The 22,944-nt window shown below is 43.4% G+C and overlaps 1 protein-coding gene across 5 annotated transcripts in view; it reads left to right on the top strand.

Moving 5' to 3' along the window:
* Positions 1–22,944, top strand: part of LOC138473193 (VPS10 domain-containing receptor SorCS1-like) — a 3,088,785-nt gene that overhangs the window by 2,459,112 nt on the left and 606,729 nt on the right. For all 5 annotated transcript variants that reach the window (XM_069611754.1, XM_069611755.1, XM_069611758.1 and 2 more), the window contains exons 14-15: positions 7,880–7,987; positions 17,523–17,640. In XM_069611754.1, coding sequence (XP_069467855.1) covers positions 7,880–7,987; positions 17,523–17,640 — 226 coding nt within the window. The remainder of the gene's footprint in view (positions 1–7,879; positions 7,988–17,522; positions 17,641–22,944) is intronic.

Genomic DNA, 22,944 nt, shown 5'->3' with positions numbered 1-22,944 from the left:
CTGGACTTCTTAAACCGAGGAAGAGACAATAGTGACTGTTTGTTAGATATTAAAGATCTGGTATTAGATTTTCTAGAAATTACCTGATTGAGGTAGATAGGAACATTTTCCTGGAGGCATTTGAATGTGATGCATAGAGATTTGAAGATCACTCTAGCTTTAATAGGTAACCAATGGTGTTCTCTTCTGATATTAGATATATGCTCAGATTTTCTTATTGCAAGGGTGGCCCTAAGAGCTCTATTTTGTATCAGCTGCAGTTTCTTATGATTGGTGGTGGCAGTGCCTAAGAGTAATACATTACAATAATCAAGTCTTGACAAAATCAGGGCTCTGGCCAGTGTGATAGAGTTGGCAGGTGTCAAGAATTGTTGGCTGAGGGAGATGAGTTTTGACGTGTAGGAGGTGGAGGTCGAGAGTGTGCTGATATGTTTGGTTAGAGATAGGTTGGAGTCTAAGTGAGAACAGGGATGCTGGTGCCACCTATGTTGATACAGGTATAATCAGGATGAAGGGCATTTATTTTAGATTGGGAGCCCATGATAAGAATCTCTGTTTTATCGTCATTAAGGCAAAGACTATTTAGGGCCATCCAATTTTGAATAATGGAGTGTATTTTATTAATGGTTAGTGTGTCTTGGTCATAGTTCCCTAATAGAGGGATGAGGATCTGGGTGTCATCTGCAAAATGTGTGTAGATGACACCCATATCATCCAAGGCTGAGAAGAAGATCTTAGTGTAGGCATTGTAGAGTGTAGGTGATAGACAGGATCCTTGCAGTACGCCTATGGGACCGGTATTGTATCAGCAGCTTCTTTACCTCTGGCCACTCTCGAAGTGCGTTCTGCCAAAAATGATTTGATCCACCGGGTGGCATTGTTGGAGAAATTAAAGTCTTTGGCCAGTGTTGTGCAGAGTTTATTATGGTCGACCAAATCGAATGCTGCCGATAGGTCTAGTAAAAATAGGATGCAGAGTTTTCCTGAATCTCTGATGGCATCCATTTGTATTTTAAGATCCAGAAGGGCTGTCCCCATGCTGTGATTAGGGCGCAACCCAGATTGCCTGGTGCAAAACAATTGGTTCTGTTCCAGATACACTTGAACTTGATTGTACGCTATTTTGTCAAGGATTTTCAATAAAAAGGGGACCGTGGTTATGGGCCTGTAGTTAGTGGGCACAGCAGGGTCAAGGTTAGGTTTTTTTAGCAAGGGGGTAAACCAGGCTTCCTTGATGCTGGCTGCCACCTCGTTATTTTCAAATAAGGCATTTATGAATTTGGTTATAATGGGAGTCAGTGTGTGAGCACAGGATTTCACTATTTTGCCCGGGACGGAATCACCCCTGCAGTTGGATGCTTTAAGCTTGGCTATAGTATTAAGCACTAATTCTTGAGAGACTAGGTTGAACTGGAATGGGGGTTTGGAATTCTCGATGAGACTGGGCGGATGGTTATGGGAAACATGTTTCTCACTAAGGGTTTGTTTTTTATCTAGGATTTTGTTTTGTAGAAGGTTAATCTTTGCAGAGAGGGCATCTTGGATGGTGTTACACCATTCTTTGCTGGCATTAGTACAGCTCGTGCTGGGTAATGGATTCTCTAGTTCTTTGAGGATTGCAAAGAGTTCTTTAGAGTTGGAAGCAGCGTTACTGATCCGGGTGTTAAGGGCATTTGGTTTGTAAGTGATGATGGCTTTTTAATAAATTCTGTTTGCTTCCTGGTAGGCTAGATTAGTGGCTGTTGAAGGATGTTTCCTATGGGTGTGTTCTAAGGCGTGTTTCATTCTCCTGAGTGAGACAAGATCCTCTCTAAACCAAAAGCACAATCGTTTTTCTGACCGTTTAGTTTTCGTGGTAAGTGGCGCTACTGTGTTAATAGTAGCTGTGAGGCAGTTATGGGAGTATTCTACTAGAGTACTCGGGCTATCGTTGTGGATGGGTAAGGTCTTTAATCCCTTGGATAGCAGTGGCTCGAGGTTTTCTGGTGTAAGTTTGCGAGGGTTTCTGGTTTCACATGAGTTAGCAATTTTGTGGGCGGATGTAGGTGGTTTGTATGAGTTAATAGTGAACAGGATGCTATGATGGTCTGACCAGTCAAGTGGGGTTATTGCAGTAATGGAGGCATCCATGTTAATCGCGAGTACCCAGTCCAGGATGCATCCTTTGACTTTACTAGTTGGGTGAAGCACATGTCCTTCAGTGCGGAATGAAGTGCTTCCGCTTTATGGTCACAGCTGTAGTTGAATCCTAGGTTTAGATCTCCATGATGAGATATATAGTTTTCGGTTTAATGTAGGGAGCTAGTAGCAATGGAATATCGATCTCTGGTTGGTCGGCAGCATTCGGGGCTCTATAGACTACTAGTAGATTGAAAGTAGTTTTGCCGTTTATGGGGAGTTTAACTAGCAAGAGTTTGTAGCCTGGAATGCTTTTCATTTGGCAGGATCTTAATTGGAGAGAGGTTCTGGCAATGATTGCCACACCACCTCCATGTGTGTGAGTCCTATCCATTCTGAGGATGGTGTAGTCGGGTGGGATGGCTACTGTGAGGAGGGGGCCCGAGGCATGGTGAAGCCAAGATTCTGTGACAAATAGGATGTCTAGTTTACATTCTAAAATAAGGTCATGTATTTCTATAGCGTGTGCTCCTAAAGAGCGGGGATTTATGAGAGCGCATTGGATGGTGGAGGGAGGATTGGATGAGACTTTTTCTACAGGTTTCGTAGGTTATTGGTTTGGTTTCAGTGCTTACTTTGTGAGTGGTTATGGTAGTGGTTTGTGGATCTCTTGGGAATGGGGTAGATTGTCTGATAGTAAGTTGGGTGATGTGGGACGTGTGATGATTCCCTAGTTACTGGGTTTGTGCCCTAAGTTGGGACTGTCCAACTTTGCCTATGATAGGTATGGTGTATTTTCTGGCTGGGTTGCTAGTACTCGGTGTGTCTTCAAGAGGTTGTGTGGTCCAGGCCTCCGGGATGGCGGTGTATGGATTGGCAATGAGTGCAGTGGTGGTATTGGCATTAGTATTGGAAGGAAATGGTGCTAGTGGTGGCAGGAACGGTGTGGGCTATGGGATGGGATGGTGCCTTTGACAGACTGGTCTGGTGAGGCCCAATCCGTTTTGAGTTCGATAAAGTGGCTTCCAGAACAGGGAGTATTATACGGGATGAGGCAAAACGGGAACATGATGAAGGATAACCAGGCTAACATGGTTGGTAAATTGCTAGTAGATGCCTCCTGAAGAGGCACCAAAGAGCATAGTCTGGATTCACTTAAACAGGACACTCTCATGGTCACAATGGGGAGGTAGGCTATTTTGACTACAAGACTTTTTTAACTTAACAATGTGAGCTGGAGAGCTCTCAATCAGGACTATACAGATTTACACTTCAAAGCATGCATCGTAGACACATTATAGTATGGGCTAGTTTGGCTACAGAGCAGGCTTCATTAACAAACATTGAGGTACGTACGATACAGCATGTTCTGGTTCCACCTAACAGAGCACGGTAGGTAATCACGCAAACAGATTAGGTTACATTGCCTTTACGGGTGTTCTAAGTAGACACTGTAATTGGATACTCACAGTGGTGAGTATGCACATTTGATTTACATGTAGACTCAATAGGCACATTAGGGTCTATGCTACCTCGTCTACACGATGGGCTACAGCAAGTTAATTAACAAACGCTGAGTAGAGCACTATAGGAGCGTAAGAAGTTAGGCAGTTTTAAGTTAGGGTGACAATAAGGCACGCATAAAACGGTTGTTATGAACATAGCTGGGCAAATTGCAAGGTCACATTAATAGGGTAGTCTTATGTGGGTTTTTGCTAGGCAGCCACTACAGATATAGTGGTAACGTGACCAGAACAGCTTTTCCGTTACTTGCAGGCTCGTCTGCAATATGCAGTGAGCGGTGAGCAATAGGGAGCGTTGCAGTAAGTAAAGTGCTTTCACATATAGTGTACTGGCAGATGGGTATAGTCGTGTACAGTCGCATTTTGTCGCGGTTACCAGCATGAGTGTAGCATGCCAAGTGTATACATATAGGATATAGCAATAGGGTGCAATGGGAAATGTCTGGGCTAGCAGAGATAAATAAGGCTAGCGTGGGCAGTGAGGGGCGGCGTGCCTCATGCCGGAGAAGTGATTACAATGACAATAGCACAAGGAGGGTCAAAGTACGAAGGTGGGAGGTCGCTGAAGCAGTGTAACTTGCATTACCTTGCAGGAAATCGGTGTAGAAGTATGGGATCTGGGATCTGGGCTCTGGCCAGCTCAGGACAGGCTCAAGACAGGCGCCTTTAATGCAGTGCCTTAGACGAAGGACCCGGCTTCCGCCTGCCGGTCAGCTGGTGGGTGGGTTTTTGAAGCGGGCAGCCAATCATCAGGGGCTGGGTCGGGAAGGATGTATTATGACTGAAGACACATCTGTTCCATAGTGCCTTCTACACAAGGATGTCTTAGGATCTCACCATTGCTGCATCAGGACTTAAGCTACCTCAATTCCCTCTTTTGTTCAGGGATACAGCATTACCCATTCCTCTACAAAAACGGATGTATGTTATAAAATTGATAACCAAAAGATCGAGTTACACGTTTGTGAACAACACTTTTTCACATTTTGTAACTTGATCTTTTATTTTTGTCCCTTGCCACACATGTAATGTATGCTGGAGAAACCCCTGCAACCCAGCAGCCCATAATACTGAACTAGGGGAGCGGGGGAAACACTCGCAACCCCCACTGCCCTAGTTTGGTATTTTGGTATTCACTATTTTCAACCAGACCGAATGCACACTGTTTGTGCATTTGGTCTTTTTTATTCATTTTTTTCCGTGCAATGCCCTACTGAACCAGGTCCATTCCCTTTTGCAAAAGATATCATAATCAGCTGTGAAATTGTATGCACACTAAGCAAAATCCCAAAATAATAATTTAAAGTCAAATGGGCAACCTAAACTACTTAAAGGCCTGTATGCCCACTTCGAAACCTGTTGTACTTCAGTAATGTCTCCAACGTGTATGGTGCTTCTGATCAATGTTCTCTGTCATGTTAGCTCTTTTTTTTTAAAAGGTAAATCATCACGCTTGATATTTAGTAAACTCAGTTGGATTTGGCTGCAGGAAATCCTAAACATTTTCTTTCCAGAGTGTCTTTACAACATGGGCAGAGGATGTTTCCTTCATACATACGTAATATGACTGCTGTGCTTTTAGTGTGTTTTAGTCTTTGGGGGTCATTACAAGGTTGGCGGTAAGGGATTAACGGCACCAGTAATGGTGCCAGAGCCGTCAACCCCTTACCTTCCCATTACTAGTCTGCTCGCGGGTCCCGCTAGTAGACCAGGGAGCTAACAACGGGCCCGTTATTAACAGGCCCGTTGTTAGCTCCCTTCCCATTCCCATTGAGCCCTATGGGGTCTCGAATGGGGATGTACCGGATTCAGGTTCCTCGATTGAGGATTTACTGGGTCCTCCAGGGTTTGAATGGCCTGGAATTCCTCATTTAATCAACCTGGACTCCGTGAGGGGGTAATTATGCCGCAAATTGCGGCATGGTTACCTCCAACCTTGTAATGACCCCCTTTGTCCTTGTCAAGGATTGAAGTAACAAGTAAAACTTTGTGAGGGAATGCTGTTGGGCAACCTAACAAATGACACTTTCACTGACCTCTGAAATGAGTTAATGAGTTCTTGTCTGGATAAAGAAAACCCATAGGGCCTCATTCCGACCCAGGCGGTAAGGGGTTTACGGCAGCGTAAACAGCGCCGACCCTTACCGCCTGATTCCGAGGTCCCTTAGCGCCATGGAGGATTTAACACCTGCTTTTAGCAGGTGTTAAAATGCATGGCGCTAAGGGACCTTGTTGTTAATTACGCCACCGTAAATTACTGTGGCGTAATTAACGCCTTCCCCATTCCCATTATGCCCTATGGGGCAAAAATGGGAATGGGGAAGGGTAAATGGGGATTGGGGACTTACCGCCCCGCCAACCTCGGAATGGGGCGGTAAGTCCGCCAACCACCATGGCGTAAACATAGTTTACGCCATGGTGGTAAAGGTACGACCCAGGCGGTAACTTACCGCCTGGGTGGGAATGAGGCCCATAGTCTGTTCGTCCACTGTGGTGCAACAGGGACACACTATCATCTAATTTACTGAAGGTTTTTGCCATCATCGAGACAAAGTGAGAAAGCAATAACTAGACAGAGGTTGTTTGTGGCTGAAGCAGCAAAACATCAAAACCATAAAACTGAAACTATCACATGTTCCTAAATTCCTTTACTCCATAAACCAATCTGCACACACACTTAGCCAATAAAAATGCTGATAAAATACAGATATTGATTGACAGTGTCTGCAGCATCCAATATCTCAGCAGAAAAGGTAGCATGTCTGTTGCTCTCTGCATAGGGCATTGCAAACCATAGTTCTGTCATTTAGTTTAACTACATTTATTGGGGAAACTGGAGAACCTAATAGATCAGTGGTTAGAGGATGGGACCTCCAGCGTCAAAGAAGTGGATTCATGCCCCAACAGAGTTAACAATATCCAGGTTATGAATTTGAATTGGCAGTGAGGGGAAATCCTGTTAAATTGTTTTCTTGAACAATTGTCATACGTTTTTACTTGTACAATTTTTGAATGGTCTTTTATATAACATTATCATAGGCATAGCATATTAATTCTAGGGCACATTTCTAAATATTTGGAAATATAAATGGTTAATTAATTTTGTTTATGCATTTTCATTTTGTTTGTGCTTATATAGTGTGGATTGCCAAAACACAGAACAATAATTAATAACAGCAGTACAAAATGAGATAACATAATGAACACTGAGCCATTTAGGTGGAAGGAAGAAAATTAGAATTCAACTGTTTGTGAACGGTAGAATATGAGGTGGAAGATTAAATTGTTATGATCAGAGAATTCCAATTTTTAGGAGCAAGAAGAGAGAAACATTGAAAACGAGATTGAACACCGGGAGGACAGGAATTAGACAGAAACAGAGACTGAGATGGTAGAGAACTTGATGGTTGGTACCAGAATGTAAGAGAGATAGGATTAGAGGTGTTCATGCTATATACACATTTAAAAACAATACAGAGATAATTATATTGAAGGCAGAGCTAAAAAGATATATCCATTATAGAGAAGCAAGGGCCTGAGAGATAGAACTGAAAAAGAGAGAGCAGATTAGATGGATGTAATAGTAAACAATACAGAAACATGGAGCAGCATTTAAACCAAAAACTAAGAAGGAGTAATAATCAATGCGTCAGAGAATAATTCTAGAAACATGGATCATATCACTGATCATGAAAGAAAAGCCAGCACTACTTATTTTTTTCAAATGTGATTCAGTACATATGGCTATTACAAACGTTATATGTGTTAGGCAAACGTATTACAAATTAAAAACATATGGTATTAGGGATATAAAATCTGATTCTGAAACACATTTGGAATACAATAAGAATGTTGATATGTGTTTGAATACTTCAAAAAATCTGATGTCAATATCAAAACCCAATTTTCTGAGTGCTGTAAGACTTAATTTCATGCGCTAAGTCTCTTTAAAAGTGTATGCTAACTCAACTTTGTGCATCAAGGTAACAGAAAGTAATGTTGTTGGCATTTGGAACCTAGGCCACAGGTGATATAAATTATTATTGAACATGAAAGCCTAGATTTCTTTTTGTAATAATTACACTTAAAGCAATGCCCCATACCCAAATAGATAGTCAGTGTATCAGAATGATGTATACTAATGAAACATGTGTAAGTTCCAAAGGCACGCAGGTGAAATAAAAATAAACAAGAGTTTTGCCAATCTCAATATCTGTATTATGCTTTTTTTCAATTAGGTTGAGTTTTGATGAAGGGAGATCGTGGAACAAGTACATGTTTTCATCAAGCCCCCTTTTTGTGGATGGAGTACTGGGGGAACCAGGTGAAGAGACTCTAATAATGACGTAAGTGACTGCACAATCACTCGCACGAGGCACGGCATGTATTGATTTCTTACAATTTCCAAATTCTTGTCTAACTCTGATATTTACTGGGTTCTTGCCCAATGCCCTTTTGTCCTGCCACGTTCTTCTCAGGTTGACTTCATCGTGCACAGAGGAAATTATTTCCTTTTTTACAAACAAACCTCCAGTCATAGATAACTGGCTAACCATATCTTGAATTTGCCAAATGACAGCACATCACATCTGGGCATTTATATTATTGTTTTTATGTATGTTTCATCTTGTGCTTTATCTTGACTCTGTATGCCTTTCCCTTCCCTGTATAGAAATAAACCGATAGACACAAAGATTGAAATGTGTACAAACAGCAATTTGAGAAAAAGAAAGTAGTCGGGGGTGTGGAGTAAGGGACACCCACTCCATAAACAAGATGTGTACCACTCTCCAATTCAGAAGAGAGCTAATTTAGTACTGGAGCAAGGTTATAGGATAATGTCTGAAGAAAACTATGATGTCTGGTAAAAGTAAGGCACAGGTATGTCTTTTCCCCAAAATGTCAGGGGTATCGGAAGTAACATCACATGACCCTTGACCCAGGAAGTGATATAATTTGCTGCCACACCCAAGTGACATCACAGGACGTGACGGCACACTACCTTTCACCCCTTGACAAAACAGGAAGTTGATTCACATAACAATATTCCTCAGTACACTAAGAAATATATGGTTATGATATCACTGTAATATGATATACCTGTCATAGAAGAATGGATCACCATATATAGCGTTAATATCAGTGTGTATAGGCCAATATTACCAAATTACTGTGAATGTAAGAAGACATATAAGACAACAACCTGGACTATTGTGCATCACTCGGGCGAAACTGTAAACAGACAGAGCATCTCAAAGAGGCCTAAACCCCAAAGTGCAGACATCCAGTGCCTGCCAAGTGTCTGGCCACAGACTGGAAACAGCAACTGACCAACACAAGTCCAACCAGAAAAACGATGGTCTAGAGGGTTGTCCAGAGTTGTGCTAGTGGTTACATTCCAGCTTCACCTTTCTGTTTTGCTTATTTGGAAGGTAACACAGTTTTTGTTTGTTTTTTTTTGTTAGATGAGAGATAGAGGGGAAGGATGTGTTGCAGGTCACAGTAAGTGCATTTATTTTAAACAAATATATATTAACAGCAGCAGCAGCTCCATGACATCTTCCCTAGAAAAGGCCCATTTTATTATTTTCTGTGGTCCTTTTATCTTGCTTAATGACAGCCTCCTCCAGCCTCTAAGCACTGGAACAGAAAAAGAAACCCATGCTGCACTACTTCCTCTTCTTTCCAAAGCAAGTGTGTTGCCCTTGAGCTATCCTTCCACGTATATACATGTATTTGCTTGAGGAAGCAACATATAGTTTACTTCAACGGCAGAGGGCAACTACATTAACATTAATTATCTCACCTTGTGTCTATCTACAGTGTAACTGTGATGCAGGTCTGGCAGATCTGGGTCAGGTCACACAGTGCCCAGGCAGGAGCCACTGGCATACACCACTCTCATCAGAGGCCCAGCGACTCAGTGGATGTGCAAAACAGACAGTGAGAAACACTTTGGAGATTTGTGTTCATGCTGTGCTGTCAATGAATACCGCAGCCATTTCATACCCATTCCCAGCTAGCTAGACCTAGTCCCCATACTTTATTTATATATTTATTTATGCATTTATTTATTTTGTCATTTTTAAAGCACACCGAACCCGTGGGCATCTGGGTGCTGGCTTACATGAAGGCAGTGGTTGCACTTGGATACAGCAATGTTACAGATATAGGTAGTACATTGGTTACAGGTTACAGTAGGTTATAGACATAGGTACTAGATTAGTTGCAGGTAGTGGTTACAGTAGTTATAATCATAAGTGATACATACATGTTATCTAGAACTACATTTATGGGCAGGGTGGAAGTGGCGGTGCCAAGAGTAATCGGGTTGGGCAAGTGAAAAGAGTCTGGTTTTGAGGCATTTGTGGAAGGACCATAACGATTCATCGGATCTTAGGACTAGGGGGATGGCATTCCAGTGTGTGGGCTTGATCACTGGGAAGCTGCATCCCCCTGCTTTCTGGTGCCTGTATCTGGGAGTGTCAAGTAAGTACGGGTAGGCAGCCCAGGTGGGTCTGGAGGAGTGGGCCATGAAGCTTTTTCTGGACAGGTAGGTAGGGGCAGTGTGAGAGATACATGTGTGGGTCAATGCTAGTGTCTTCAAAACGATGCGTTCTCAGACTTGGAGCCACTGAATGCTCTATATATCTCTTTTGAGATGTGGTCTTTTTTTAGAGATGTTTATTACTGTACAGCGTTATTCTGAATGACCTGAAGTTGTTTTTATATTCTGGATAGTATGAGGGTTTTGGTGAATGTGATGCAGCTGTCAGTGGATAAGAAGGGCTGCAGGCATTGATCAATTTCGCTGTCTATGCTGTTGCTGATGCAATGGTGTTTATCTGTTTAGTTAGTGATAGCGTGGAGTCTACGTACACTCCTAAGGTCTTTACCTCCTTGGCAACAGATGTTATATTCCCGTCAATGGAGAGAAATTGGCAGCTGAGGAGAGATGTTGGCTGAGGATTTTGTGGTTGACCAATTAAAAGACTGTAGAAAGGTCAAGTAGGAGGAGCACGGCCATGTTGCTATTGTCTTTGATTTCATCCATCTGGATTCTGTACCATAACTGGGGCGCAAGTCCGATGGGCGGAGGCCCAGGAGATTGTGGATTTCCAGATAGTTTTGGATTTGCAGATAGGATGCTCTGTTGAGTATTTTGAGGAGCAAGGGTATGGTCCTGATGGGGTGGTAGGTGGTGGGAATGTTGGTGTCTAGAGTAGGCTTCTTGAGAAGGGGTAGAGCACAGGCTTCTTTTACATTCTCTGGGACATTGCCAGTTGAGAAGGAGTTATTGATTAGCGCTGTGATGAAAGGGGCCATCTCTTCAGCGCAATCCTTTATGACGGTAGCCGGACAAATGTCTCCTTTACATTTTGATGGTTTCATTCTTTTAATAATCTTGGTGGATTCAGTTGTTGTGCCCGGGATGAATTTGAACCTGGGAATGGAGAAAGGGATGGGGGGGTCACTGGTCTAGGGGCTGGTCAGATGTCAGGAGTTTGTTTTTTTGGAGTGATTTTAGTTTGAAGTAGGGAGATTTTGTCTAGGAGAGTGTTTTGGATATTTCTGCACCAGCTGATATCTTTGGTAGAGTTATCAGGTGGGGGAGCTGATGTTTCAACCTCACGTAAGACAGAAAAGAGCTCTCTTGTGCCAGAGCTTGCTTCTTCAATTCTCCTGTTATAAGTGTCACTTTAGGTTTGTAGAATAGCTGGTTTGTACTTTTTGGATAGGGCTTTGAAGTGCTGCTTGTTCTCATCTGAAGGTATTCTTATCCAAGCAGTCTCTGCTGCACTTTTTGAGTAGCGTAGGGTTTTGAGACTGGGGGTGTACCATGAATGAAGGTGGGTTTAGGTTTACGGATGCTCAGGGGTGCTACTTTGTTGATGGCTTTCTGGAGGGTTTGGTTGCATAGTTCGAACATGGTGGTGGGATCGGTGTTTGCTTGTGATTGAGCTAATAATAATAATAATAAATATTAGAGGTAACAACAGGAGGAGTAGGTTAGCTGGAGATATATTCTGTGTATTTCTCGAGAGGGAGGCCGGTGCTGGTTGGACTGAGACCTCTGAGTGATTGTCTCAGTAATATCAACGATGATAACATAGTGGTCTGACCAGAGGCATGGAACGTTGGATAGAATGTTGGTGTTCAGTTGAGGTCTGTTAGCCAATGTAATGTGCAACCTTTAGCATGTGTGGGCTTAAGATTGGTGGGAGAAGCCTAGGGATTCAATGGTATTGGCAGGGTGTGTGCATGGTAATCGGTTTTGTCGTTTAGACCTATATTGACATATCCAAGAAGAATGATTTTGGAAGAGGACTTTGTGTTTGTGAAAAGAGTTGCACACTGTCTTCCTCGATGGAGATCAGTGGGCCTGGGGGTCTTTAAATTAGATGGGTCACTAGGGAGACTGAAGTGGATAAGGCAATTTTTATCAAGAGCAGCTCACCTGAGCTGATGGTTTGGTTGGGGATTTCTCTAATTGGTAGTCCTCTTTTAGCAATAAAGGCTACTCTGCCATCTTTGGATACCAGTCTATCTTTTCTGAAGATAGGGTAACTGTCCTGGATGGCTAGGGAAAGGGAAGGGTCAGCGGCTGGATGCAGCCATGTTTCTGTGATTGCTAGGAAGTCCAGATTGTTTGTGGTGATGAGAAGTATGTTGAGAGCCTGGGCAAGGAGGGAACTGGCATTAATGAGCTCTCCTGTGAGAAGTGTTGTAGAGTTTGCTTTTGAGTTGTGGTTATAGATTAACTTGTTGGGTGTATGTTGTAGGCTAGTAGGAACTGATGGTTTGGGTGTAGTGGGGTATTTTACCCATGGTTTGGCCCTGTGTCTAGATTGGTGTTAGTGAAGGTGATGGTTGGGGAAGCTGTCATGAGGCTGGAGTGAGAATTGCATGTGGTAACATCGCGCCGGAGGAAGTTGGTTACAGAGGAGAGTATGGTTTTTGCATTGGGTTTACAGTGTAAGGCTGGGGGTTGATGTGTTCTTGTGGTTATGGGGGTGGTGTCTCTCGAATTGAGGTGTGCATTCCTCCAACTGATTGACAGGGTTGACATTTGCAATTGCTGTTGGCAAGGGTCTAGTGGAGATGCTAGTCTTCTATTCCAATTTTCAAGGAAGCATGTTGGATTAGGGCTTGAGGTCAGTTTATATCCTATGTCTTGTGGGATAGTGGTGGTGTTGAGTGGGCAAGTTGTGGGCAGGAAGAGTGATGGAGGGATGTCATGTGAATCAGGTAGATTGGTAGACATGTTTAGGGTGAGTGTGTGTGTATAGTTGGTGGTGGCATGCTGTGAATGGTTTATAGGGTGGATAGTCTGCTTCAGGTCGCCCCTGACTTGGTAGGGCCAGGCAGGGGTAAGGTCAAGCCTAGTGTGTGGGCCTTTAGTGGAGGGCAGCATTGCATGGTGACTCTCAGACAAGTCCTGCTCTAGAGGTTGCATTAATTTGTCAGAGTCTGGCAGTAGTGTCTCTGCGATGTGGGTTAGTTGTACCTTAGCGTGAGGAGCAAGGGCTGCTGCTACTACCAGGTGAAGGCACTCAGGATTGAGTTTCTGGGGAGGCCTTGATGACGCGACAGTGCACCGTGGGTAAGCCAGTGATGGCATCTATGTTTGAGTTTGTAAAGCCAGGGTGAGCACATTAATACATTTAAAATCAAGTTGTTTAAAAACCACAGTGAGCACAAAGTACATCTAAATTTTAAATTGCAAAATGCATATAAAATAAAGTTTCATAAAACCGCAGTGAGCACAAAGTACATCTAAATTCGAAATTGCAAAATACATATGAAGTCAGAATAGAAAGACAGGGTGAGCGGACGAGCACAGGAGTGCAACTGACTCAAGTATTAAGTTTGAGAGAACATATGATGGCTGGAGCTGGCACAGTGTTTGCTTACAGTCGCTTGTACCATAGAGCTAGTTGTGGTTGTGTCAAGAGGATGGGATATGAGTCCCATGTTTGGCTCACTGGTACTGGAGGAGGTTGCTAGTAGGGTAGGCGTAGGGTATGTGGAATACCAAGCAGAGCTGCTTGGACAGGCTCAGACAGGAGACTTAGGAGTGGTGCCTTTGGGTGTGGGCCGGCTTAGCCTGCCAGCTGCATTAATGGCCTAGAAGAGCTGGCCTTTGCCAATCAGTAGCCAGCTCCTACAGAGCACAAAGCACTCCACTGCTCATGTGGCGGAAGTCTATCTTGGAATGGCTTTTCAGGCACACAAAAATGCAGTGTTGCAGGTTTCCAAATGTGAGGAAAGCACGTAGTGAAAGTGATATAAACGATTTCATATACTGCAAATAGTGAAGCTTTGTTTGATGCTGTCATTGGTGCAGAGAACGTATTGTGCCCGGGGGGGGGCTTACTTCTGGTAAATGGAGCGTCCCAGAGAGGTGGGGGCTCTGGGATAGGTTTCTCCTAGGCCCTGTGCCTCAGATGTGTTGTTTGCAAGTGGGACTGGGAGCCGAGACAGGAGCTAGGAGTGGGGCCTTCGGGTGTGGACTGGCTTAGCCTGCCAGCTATGCTATTGGCATAGAAGAGCGGGTCTTGACCAATCAGTAACCAGCTCATACAGAACACGAAGCACTCCACTGCTCGTATTGCAGATGGTCATCTTGGAATAGCTTATCAGGCACACAAAAATGCAGTGTTGCAGGTTTCCAAATGTGAGGCAAGCATGCAGTGAAAAGGGTATAAAAGATTTAATATGCTGCAAATAGTGAAGCTTTGTTTGATGCTGTCGGCGGTGCAATGAATGTGTTGCGCAGCCTTGGGGGGACCGTACCTCTGGTTAATGGGGCATCCTTGCTCTGTAGTGATCCCGTGGGAGGGCTCTGGGATAGGCCTCTCCTGTGGCCTCTGTCTCATATGTGTTGGGTGCAAGTATACCCTTCCTGTTGCTACAGTACTGTGTATGAGCTGCACAAACCTCCCTGCCCCTGAACCCAACCATTTAGGCATTCTTCACTGATGGACTGCCAACCTGTTAGTGATGGTAGCTTCATGGTTTTTCATGCATCCCTGTTATTTCTCCAGCTGATGATACAGAGATTTCATGTGAAAAAAGCGGTGCCATATTTAGCTGCATTGACAACTGCCTTTTTCATGTGAAACGCAGTTATCTGCTCTTGGCACTGCCTCTTTGCCCGGTGGCCCAGGAGTAGCAAGGACAGGTCTAGGAGTAGCAGAGGCATAGCCAGGGGTAGCAGCTGATACACCTGGCAACCCCCAAATGACGGCCCTGGTAAGGCACAGCACATGATGGGCAACACACATATCAAATTGGGTAGTTTAGAGTTTAGGAAAACAACTAGAGTAGAACCTCTATGAATATTATGTTTATCATTAATTCACCTATTCATATATTGACTTTTTCTGTTATCCGTAGTTAATAATTGAGGTTCATTACTCTATATTTCAAAGCAACAATGCGTGCCATCACCACTAACCTTTGTTGGGGGTGTCCCGCTTTGTACTTATACTTGATCAATCTCCCCTGGCTCAAAAAAGCACCTGCTGTGCTTTGCAAAGTACCAAGATCTAGTTCCTGGCAACACGCTTGTATGCAAATGATTGGAATGTCTGACTTTTCATAAACAGTAGGGCCTCATTGTATATGGTCTTCATACAATTGCTACATGTGGTGCCTTCCAGTCATTTCCGTGGCAGCTCAGTGAGAAAAGCTGAATCGGTAAATATATGATATCATAGTTGAACCAGTGACGTAAGTACACAGTGCAAAGCTTTCATTGAACTCGAAGTTCAATGATTGACTCTGATTTGCCTGTGTTAACCTTGATGCATGGAATAGCTTCGCAAACAGCAAGTCCATGTGTCCTTGGGAATTACTCGAGCACAGATCTCGAATTGGAATCCTCATTAGCTGTGATGGATCCTGTTTCTTTCAGGCCTTCTTGTGTATCATAGCTAGAAGAATAACCCTCTTTCTGATTTCCAGAAGCTATGGGTCCATGCTGTTCAGAAATGGACCCGGACTGAGGTTCTTGCTGAACCCTGTTGCCATGCAATCGCTATTATTAGTTATAAAGGAAGTGAACTTCGAGCCCTGTGATGACAAGCTATGATAAAGAATTATATATCAGTCAGACTTCAGTATGTTGCAAAAGAAGTCCATAATTGTATTTATGTGTACTCATTAGATGGAGTTTTTGTTCAAATGTCAGTTCTTGACATTGGAGAAAAAAAAACAAGACAACACGTGAGCAGAAGTTGAAAATGCTTGTTCTACTTCCCAGATAATATATACCACAGTTGTGTGCAGTAGTCTTATCAACCTTTTGGTAAGATGCAGGATGCACTTGCTTACCTGTCAGAATTAAATTCACAAGCAAGAGCCAAGGATTATCCATTCACTAAACAATTCTACACATGGCGGAATACATGTTGCTTTGTGAGTATGCTTATTGTCACACTGTACATAGGTAGAATACTTTCTTTAGTTTTTGTGATGAAAGTCCAAAGTGTCTAACCTTTCAATATATGTATTGGGTTATCAGGTTTTCTTGGTACTAGGCACAACATAGGTACTCTGCATATAAAGCTGTGCTCGACGTCAGTAAACCCGAGGAGGTGTGTGCTAGGAACAGTTTCTGTCTTGACGTTTCCTGATACATTGATGACAATGGAACATGTGCCCTGTTATCACAGTAAAAGCCATGTGTCCAAATACCACCAGAGCAAGACTTATTCTGCATGTAATTGGCCGGAGGATAGCAAGCAGACACATATTCTATGAAGATCTGTGTAAAGACAAAGTGGATTTATTTCTGCAATATTAAAAGTTAGGGTAATTGATCAAATATTAAACTAGGACAACACTAACAGCATACCATTATCATCTTCTAAGTGTTATTTTTCAAGAATCTGTTGGGTCTAAATTCATAATATTGTGTCTACAAAAGGTTATCGTCAATAACACACAGCTTTATTATTGAATCAACACCCATGCAACAATTTCCCATTTCTAATGAAAGACTTGCTCTTCTTGGATGCCCATATCCTATTCAAAGAGGGTAGGACACAGAGTTTATTGCTGCACTTTTAAGAGTGGGTGAGCATTGGGATGGAAGAACACGTTTGACTTTACATTGCTATGATGAACAACCAGTGCAACATGACTAATTGTTACAAAAAACATCAACCATGAAACCATCGAACATTGCTTGGCAGATGATAATAAAACGTCCCTCTAATGAAAAAGATTAATTTTGCAGGTTCTTAATATCAGATTCACGTTTGCTCTGGTGCTGATACTGTACTGACCACTCCTGTCTGCGTGGGGTTTATCTTGACAGATTGAGTACAATCCAGTGTTCTATGCCATTGGGCAATGCCTTGCGAATTTGGTAGTGAACAAAAAATGATCACAAATCTGCTGCCCAAAGTGAAGAGGAGTGCCTTTTGTTGCATCATGGAATTCAAGCATGATGCAAATGTTGAATGCTCACACTGACATGTTGTCACACACGATAAGTGCACACGCATGACTGGTCGCTATTTTGTATTTTTTTTGCATGTAACTATCTTGCTGCTTTGAACATATTTAATAGTTTATAATGGCAAAGTCATCACAGATGACAACAAACACCTTAGTTTACATAGGCTAGATAAGCTTCATAAAGCAAGAAACCTAGCACGGAGTACCATAGCTAAAAGAAAAGTGCCTGACATGCAGGTCAAGTTGAGGATGGTTATATTGTAATTATGGGGATGCCTTAGCAATATGTGCACAACAGTAATCAGTAGGTTTATAACAGTTTCAGCAATTGATTGCTTTCTTTGTACAGGAGAATGTATATTGTCTGTATTCATTTAACCACGAATTGTTTATTTCGCTTGAATCCTATAGGGTGTTCGGACACTTCAGCCACCGCTCAGAGTGGCAATTGGTAAAAGTTGACTACAAGTCTATTTTTGACAGGCGATGTACTCGGGAAGATTATCGACCATGGCAACTGCATAGTCAGGTACTATATCAAATAGAGAGTGATTTGCAACAAAATGGAGTACTGCTGTTTGTGATGTTCTTTTATTCTGTGTGCTGTTTCACCTTTCCTCTTTTTCTGCTACTGGAGTATTGAACTGGATCCGATCGGAATCCATGTTGACAAGTTCCATGTTGGAGCGATGTGTAGTTTCTGTGTAAGGCATTTTCAAGTTTCAGTAGGGGTCCACTGCCCACAGGAAGGGTTGTAGAGACTGTTGTGGTTTCATAATTATGCTTGCAAATTTACTGTAAACTTCTCTGACCTCAGAGTGTTTCTAAAGATGCCCCCACCTTATATTGTAAATAAGGGCACTCTTTCCTTTCTCACGTTTTCAGGATCTACATAAAGCTGAAAGAAGTAGACACATGTTGGGTGCTTTTCCTTTTGCTTTGTCAAACACAGCTCTGAAATGTTTTCACATTCTCTCATTTAGGGGTAGTGCTGAAACACCATCCTTCACCCTTTGCTCACTCCACTCTTCTCCGACATCATTACAAGTTTGTAGGTAGCCATGCCTGGTAGGCAGGCTACCTCCAAACTTGTGAAAAATATATGGCACCCATGAATGGGCAATTACCGGGGTATTTGCTATTTTGCGGGTACCGGAATCGGGTGATTCTCATTCCCATTTGAGCCGCAAGGGCTCAATGGTAATGGGGATGCCTGTAGCACATGCTGCGAGCGCGAGGGGTCCCCCTCCCCAGAGACTCCAGAGGCAGTGCCATTATCCAGGCAAGAGGCCTGGCTTGCTGCCTTACAGCTGGCGGACAAGCCGGGGAGGCTAGGCTCTTGTGTCAGTCTTTTGAGCGTCGTTTTATTTTAATCTTTCATGCCCATAGAGGGCTAGTCATCATTGGCAGTTCAGTGTGTAATGCTGCTAACACATGCTGCTTGAACTCTGCAGTTATTGACACTGGGTCTGATGCTGTGATAGGTACGTTTCCAGGGGGACACTGGGCCCTTTGTGAGTCATGTTCCATTTGAACAGCAGCATGATGGTCCGTGTCTACTGCAACCTCTGGTGATGATAGTTGGGCTTTATATCTCTCTAGTACACCTGCTCTTGTTTATACAGGGTCAGTGTTGCAGTCCAATAAAACGCCCATCACTTTTGCCAGAATCCCTTTTTGTCTCAAGATGATCCTCTGCCAGATTTGTACACAGCACTAAAAGAGCATTTAGTTTGGACATAAGAACATTTATTCTTGATGCGCGTCGAGATTGATCCCTGGACAGAAGCGCTGAGGATCTGCCAAATATGAAACTGTCAACACCAGTTACATGAGCTTGGCCTGCTTTGTCCTCATTAGTGTGCCCCTCCATTGGGGGTTGCCTAATCCCAAGGTTGGGTCAGATAGATGAGTCAGTACAATGATGGTGTATGTCTCTGTAGGAGCCATTTGCAGCACGTTTCTGTGAAGTGTACGACGTACGTTCAGAAGGGATTCATTATTGTCAATAAGTGGGGAGGTGGAGGGTATGCTTTTCCCAGTGCTGCCAGTGCCCATTGCATCCTCTACACCCACCGGCGCCAGCAGTGAATGCTCATTGGCTGGTGGGCCCCATGAGACTGCCATTATAGAGCTGAAGAAACCATTGATCTTGGGTTTCCCATGCAGTTGAAGTAATTTTGGGCGCAAGTACTTCTTGTCACAAGAGGAACTATAGGGGCGTTTCCCCTTGCCAGGCATCCTGCTCCAAAGGCTGTAATAATTGTGCATGGTGGACTTTGAGGACTTTGTGGACTTGATGGATTTCTTAAAGGGTCATAAAGCTTAAGAAATCCATCAAGTTCACCGGTGTAAACAGCAGAGATGTAGGAGGGATTTAATTCTAACAGTCCAATAGAATAATAACAAAAATGGAAGGGGTCCAATAGGGACCAGTCAAGGTCAAGGTGTCAAGCAGTCAAGCTGCAGATCCTTCCATATTGACAGCCAATACCCAGTGCCCAGTGCCTGGGTGGAGATCCTATAACTGGACCCCCCCCTCAGTGCCTGCCCCCAAGCCCTCTCTCTCACAAGGACCAGGCCACCTACTCCAATGTGATGGCAGCGGCCAAAAGGGTGCAGAGTGCACTCACTTAGGCCACCATCAAACCCAAGGGCCTGGGTTTAAAGTAGATTTGGGGTTAAAAGCAATTTGAAGAGAAGTTAGAGGCAGGTTAATACAGGTTTTAGGGAGTTTCTGGAGTTTTTAGAGGTTGACATTTTAGAGGTTTTTCACCTTAGGACATGGAAGACATGGGGCAATATGGGGCAAAGTGAAGGCACAATGAAGGTGCAGCTATTCTCAGTTTGTTTTGTTTTTATTTTGCTGCGCTCCCACCCACACCCAAGCTAATCACGGCCATCTATTTTGCCTCTGTTTTCAGGCTGTTTTCAGGCTGCCAGTTTACCAGCGGCGCATCGGCTCCAGCTCTCCTCCGCCTTTGACAATATAGATAGGTCAATAGCCAAAGCTCAGCAAGGCTCAGGAGGCTTGGCAGGGTCAGCAGACAGGGCTCGTTATCCGTTGACTTGTGAAAACATAAAAATAATATGAGGCAGGGAAGCCCAAAAAGAAACACACCAACACAGGTTACAAAGAACATACAAGTGCTTTATTTAAAAGCTACAACAGTTACCAAAGTCAATTGACAAACGGATAGCTATTCGGCTCTCAGTGTAACATAACGAACTTCAACGAGAGTTCAATGCGTTAGTTAGAGAGACCGCACATTGGAATACTTGGGTCTTTTATACTGTTTGTCCAGCCCTTGGCCAACCCTCTCGCAGGTTAACTATTCTATGAGCCGGGCCTATGGGTTCCTTGCCAGGTTAATCCTTTAATATATGCATTTTGATTAGTTTCACTGATATAGTTGTACATTTACATATAGGTCAACGGTAGGACAAGGTCTCAGTTTGCGACCCCGACAAGTGGCCTGCAGGCATATTAATTATTCATGTGCACGGAGGTCACAACAGCCAGAATCTTACTCAGAATGTCATTCAGCCTCCATTTTGATGTTCAGGGTGACTTCCATATGACAAGAGAACCTAAAATGGCGGCTTAATCCAAGATGGCGACTTACATTACTTTCTCTAAGGTCAAGACCTTGCCGTGGAGTTTGTTCGCATACGATGTTTAGACAATACACATACAATTGTTGCGATAGGAGGCATAATATTGTTTCAATTCCGACAAACCCTCCTTTTGGCCTATGCCAAGTGCTAATATCATTTCTAATATCTTTGTAAATAACTCCATGCATTGTCGTCCATATATCCTGAATCATTATCTGTAATGTCTATAGCCATTAGATCGTTCATCAGAACCTCTTGTAACACAAACTCTTTAGATGCTGTATCTGGGGCATACATTTTGTGCCCTACTGTGCTCACTGCTTGAGCACAACATCCCCCTAGCATTGCACATACACTAGGTAGACATTGGAAACAGCAACAAAGGAATAGCAGGATTCCCAAAATAACCAGTGTAACAGAAAGCACCTTCCAACCCCAGGATCGTAGAGAATCCCAGAAGCAGGCGCTAATATTCCAATCTCCCACAGGAACATGCACTTCAGAACTAAGGATGTGCAAGTTCTGAATTGCTTTGAAAATCATCGGTGAGGAATCTGGTACGAAAACGCAGCAAGCGGACCCCACTAATTTACATACTCCGCCACGTTCTGCCAGGATGACATCTAATGCCATCCTGTTTTGGAGGGCTACCAATCTTATTGCTTTCTGTTCTAGTGTCATATTATAGAGTATATCCTTGGTCCGGTTGATGGTTCTCTCCAGTACCCTTGCTAGTCCCCTAATATTTTCAGAATTTGCTATCTGTCCCCAAAATGGCACAACTGATTTTGCTATATCTCCCAATACTTGCCCAGGGGTATCTCCGTTCTCGTCCCGCCATAGGCGAGCCTTAGAAACTTCCAATGTACTAGCTATAAATACCCCAGTTAACAGGATTCCTAAATAACAGGTTCCTTGCCAATCCTTGGGCAACCAGGGAAATGCTGAACTACCGCAAATGAAATAGACAGGCCCCCCTACATAAAGAGGCCTGTTCTCCCCGGTCAAATTTACAATGTTCACACAACCTTCAAAATCTCCCATTGACCGAGTACCATTTCTTTGTACACAAAAGGGGACTGATTCGGGGCTATGATTAATAGAGTAGGAAGGAGGCACAGCGTCCTTATTGCCTATCGGAGCCATTTTAAAGGAAATTAGAGTTTGAAAAGGAAGAGTTAGTTTATCAGATGGCCTAATAGAAGCAACATTAGGTTTACTTCTATTTGCAAAAAGCGAGCATCCCAGGGGAGTCAATTCACGTTTTTCAAAATCATTTAAATTAGTTCCATCAAAGTTCCCTGAGATGCTATCATTCCAATGGCCAAAGAATAGTGCTCTAAGAGAGGCATAGCAAGCAGTCGTTAAAGGTAAAGGGTGAATATACCATTCTAGCCCCTTGTTCCCATGTTGCGGTAAATGGGTACAAATCCAGCAATTACTCTTATTAAAAATGGCATGCGTTGCATTCATTATTATCATTAAAGTGTTATTATGGTACTTTCGTCTATGCTGGGAGTCTCTAGGTGACAAAGTATGAAGGCGTACAGAGGGAGTCAAAGCAGTAGGTACAATTTCAATCGGCAGTAAAGGTTTTAGAGGGTAAATTTCTTTAAAGTACCAAAGTCCCACAGCAGTAACTACACAAATTCCTATTACTATTAACACAACACAGCAATACGTTTTCGGGGCCCAGGCACATTGTTCATTGTCCGAGTTGGTCACCCCCTTATTTACAAGTCCAATGCGAGCAGCAGCAGTGGAGGTGGCAGGCATCGTAGTTTCTAAATCGACGACCCCAATGTTCTTTGCTGGCAACACTACGGTCGCGTGACTTCTTAGTCCTTCCCCAACCCTAGCCAGCAGAATCCCTTTTTTTCCTTTTGTTCAAAAGGAACTTTCTTTTACAAGAGAAAACTTTCAATCACTTCTTCTTTCCAGATGCACAGAAAAAACCTGTGCCGTAGTTCTATTTTCTTCGTCGAAGGTCGTACCTGGTGGTACCCAGTACTGTTTGATCCGGAAATAAGGTAACGTCACTTCCTGAGGGAAGCAACGTATCGGGGGCGACGGAAGTCGCAGAACTTGAAACAGTGTTTTCCGGACGTGACCTTTTCAAAGAGTGCAGAGATGTAATGGACTGTTCCCCAAGCTCCACGGGCTCAGAGAAATTCTCCGACGCACTCACAGCGCTGTTTGCTACTCCAGGATCAGA

This window comes from Ambystoma mexicanum, chromosome 8 (assembly GCF_040938575.1).
Source record: "Ambystoma mexicanum isolate Mex_15411 chromosome 8, UKY_AmexF1_1, whole genome shotgun sequence".
Taxonomy (NCBI): Eukaryota; Metazoa; Chordata; class Amphibia; order Caudata; family Ambystomatidae; genus Ambystoma; species Ambystoma mexicanum.
Note: the sequence above shows the minus strand (reverse complement) of the source record. Positions and strands in the feature narration are given on the sequence as shown.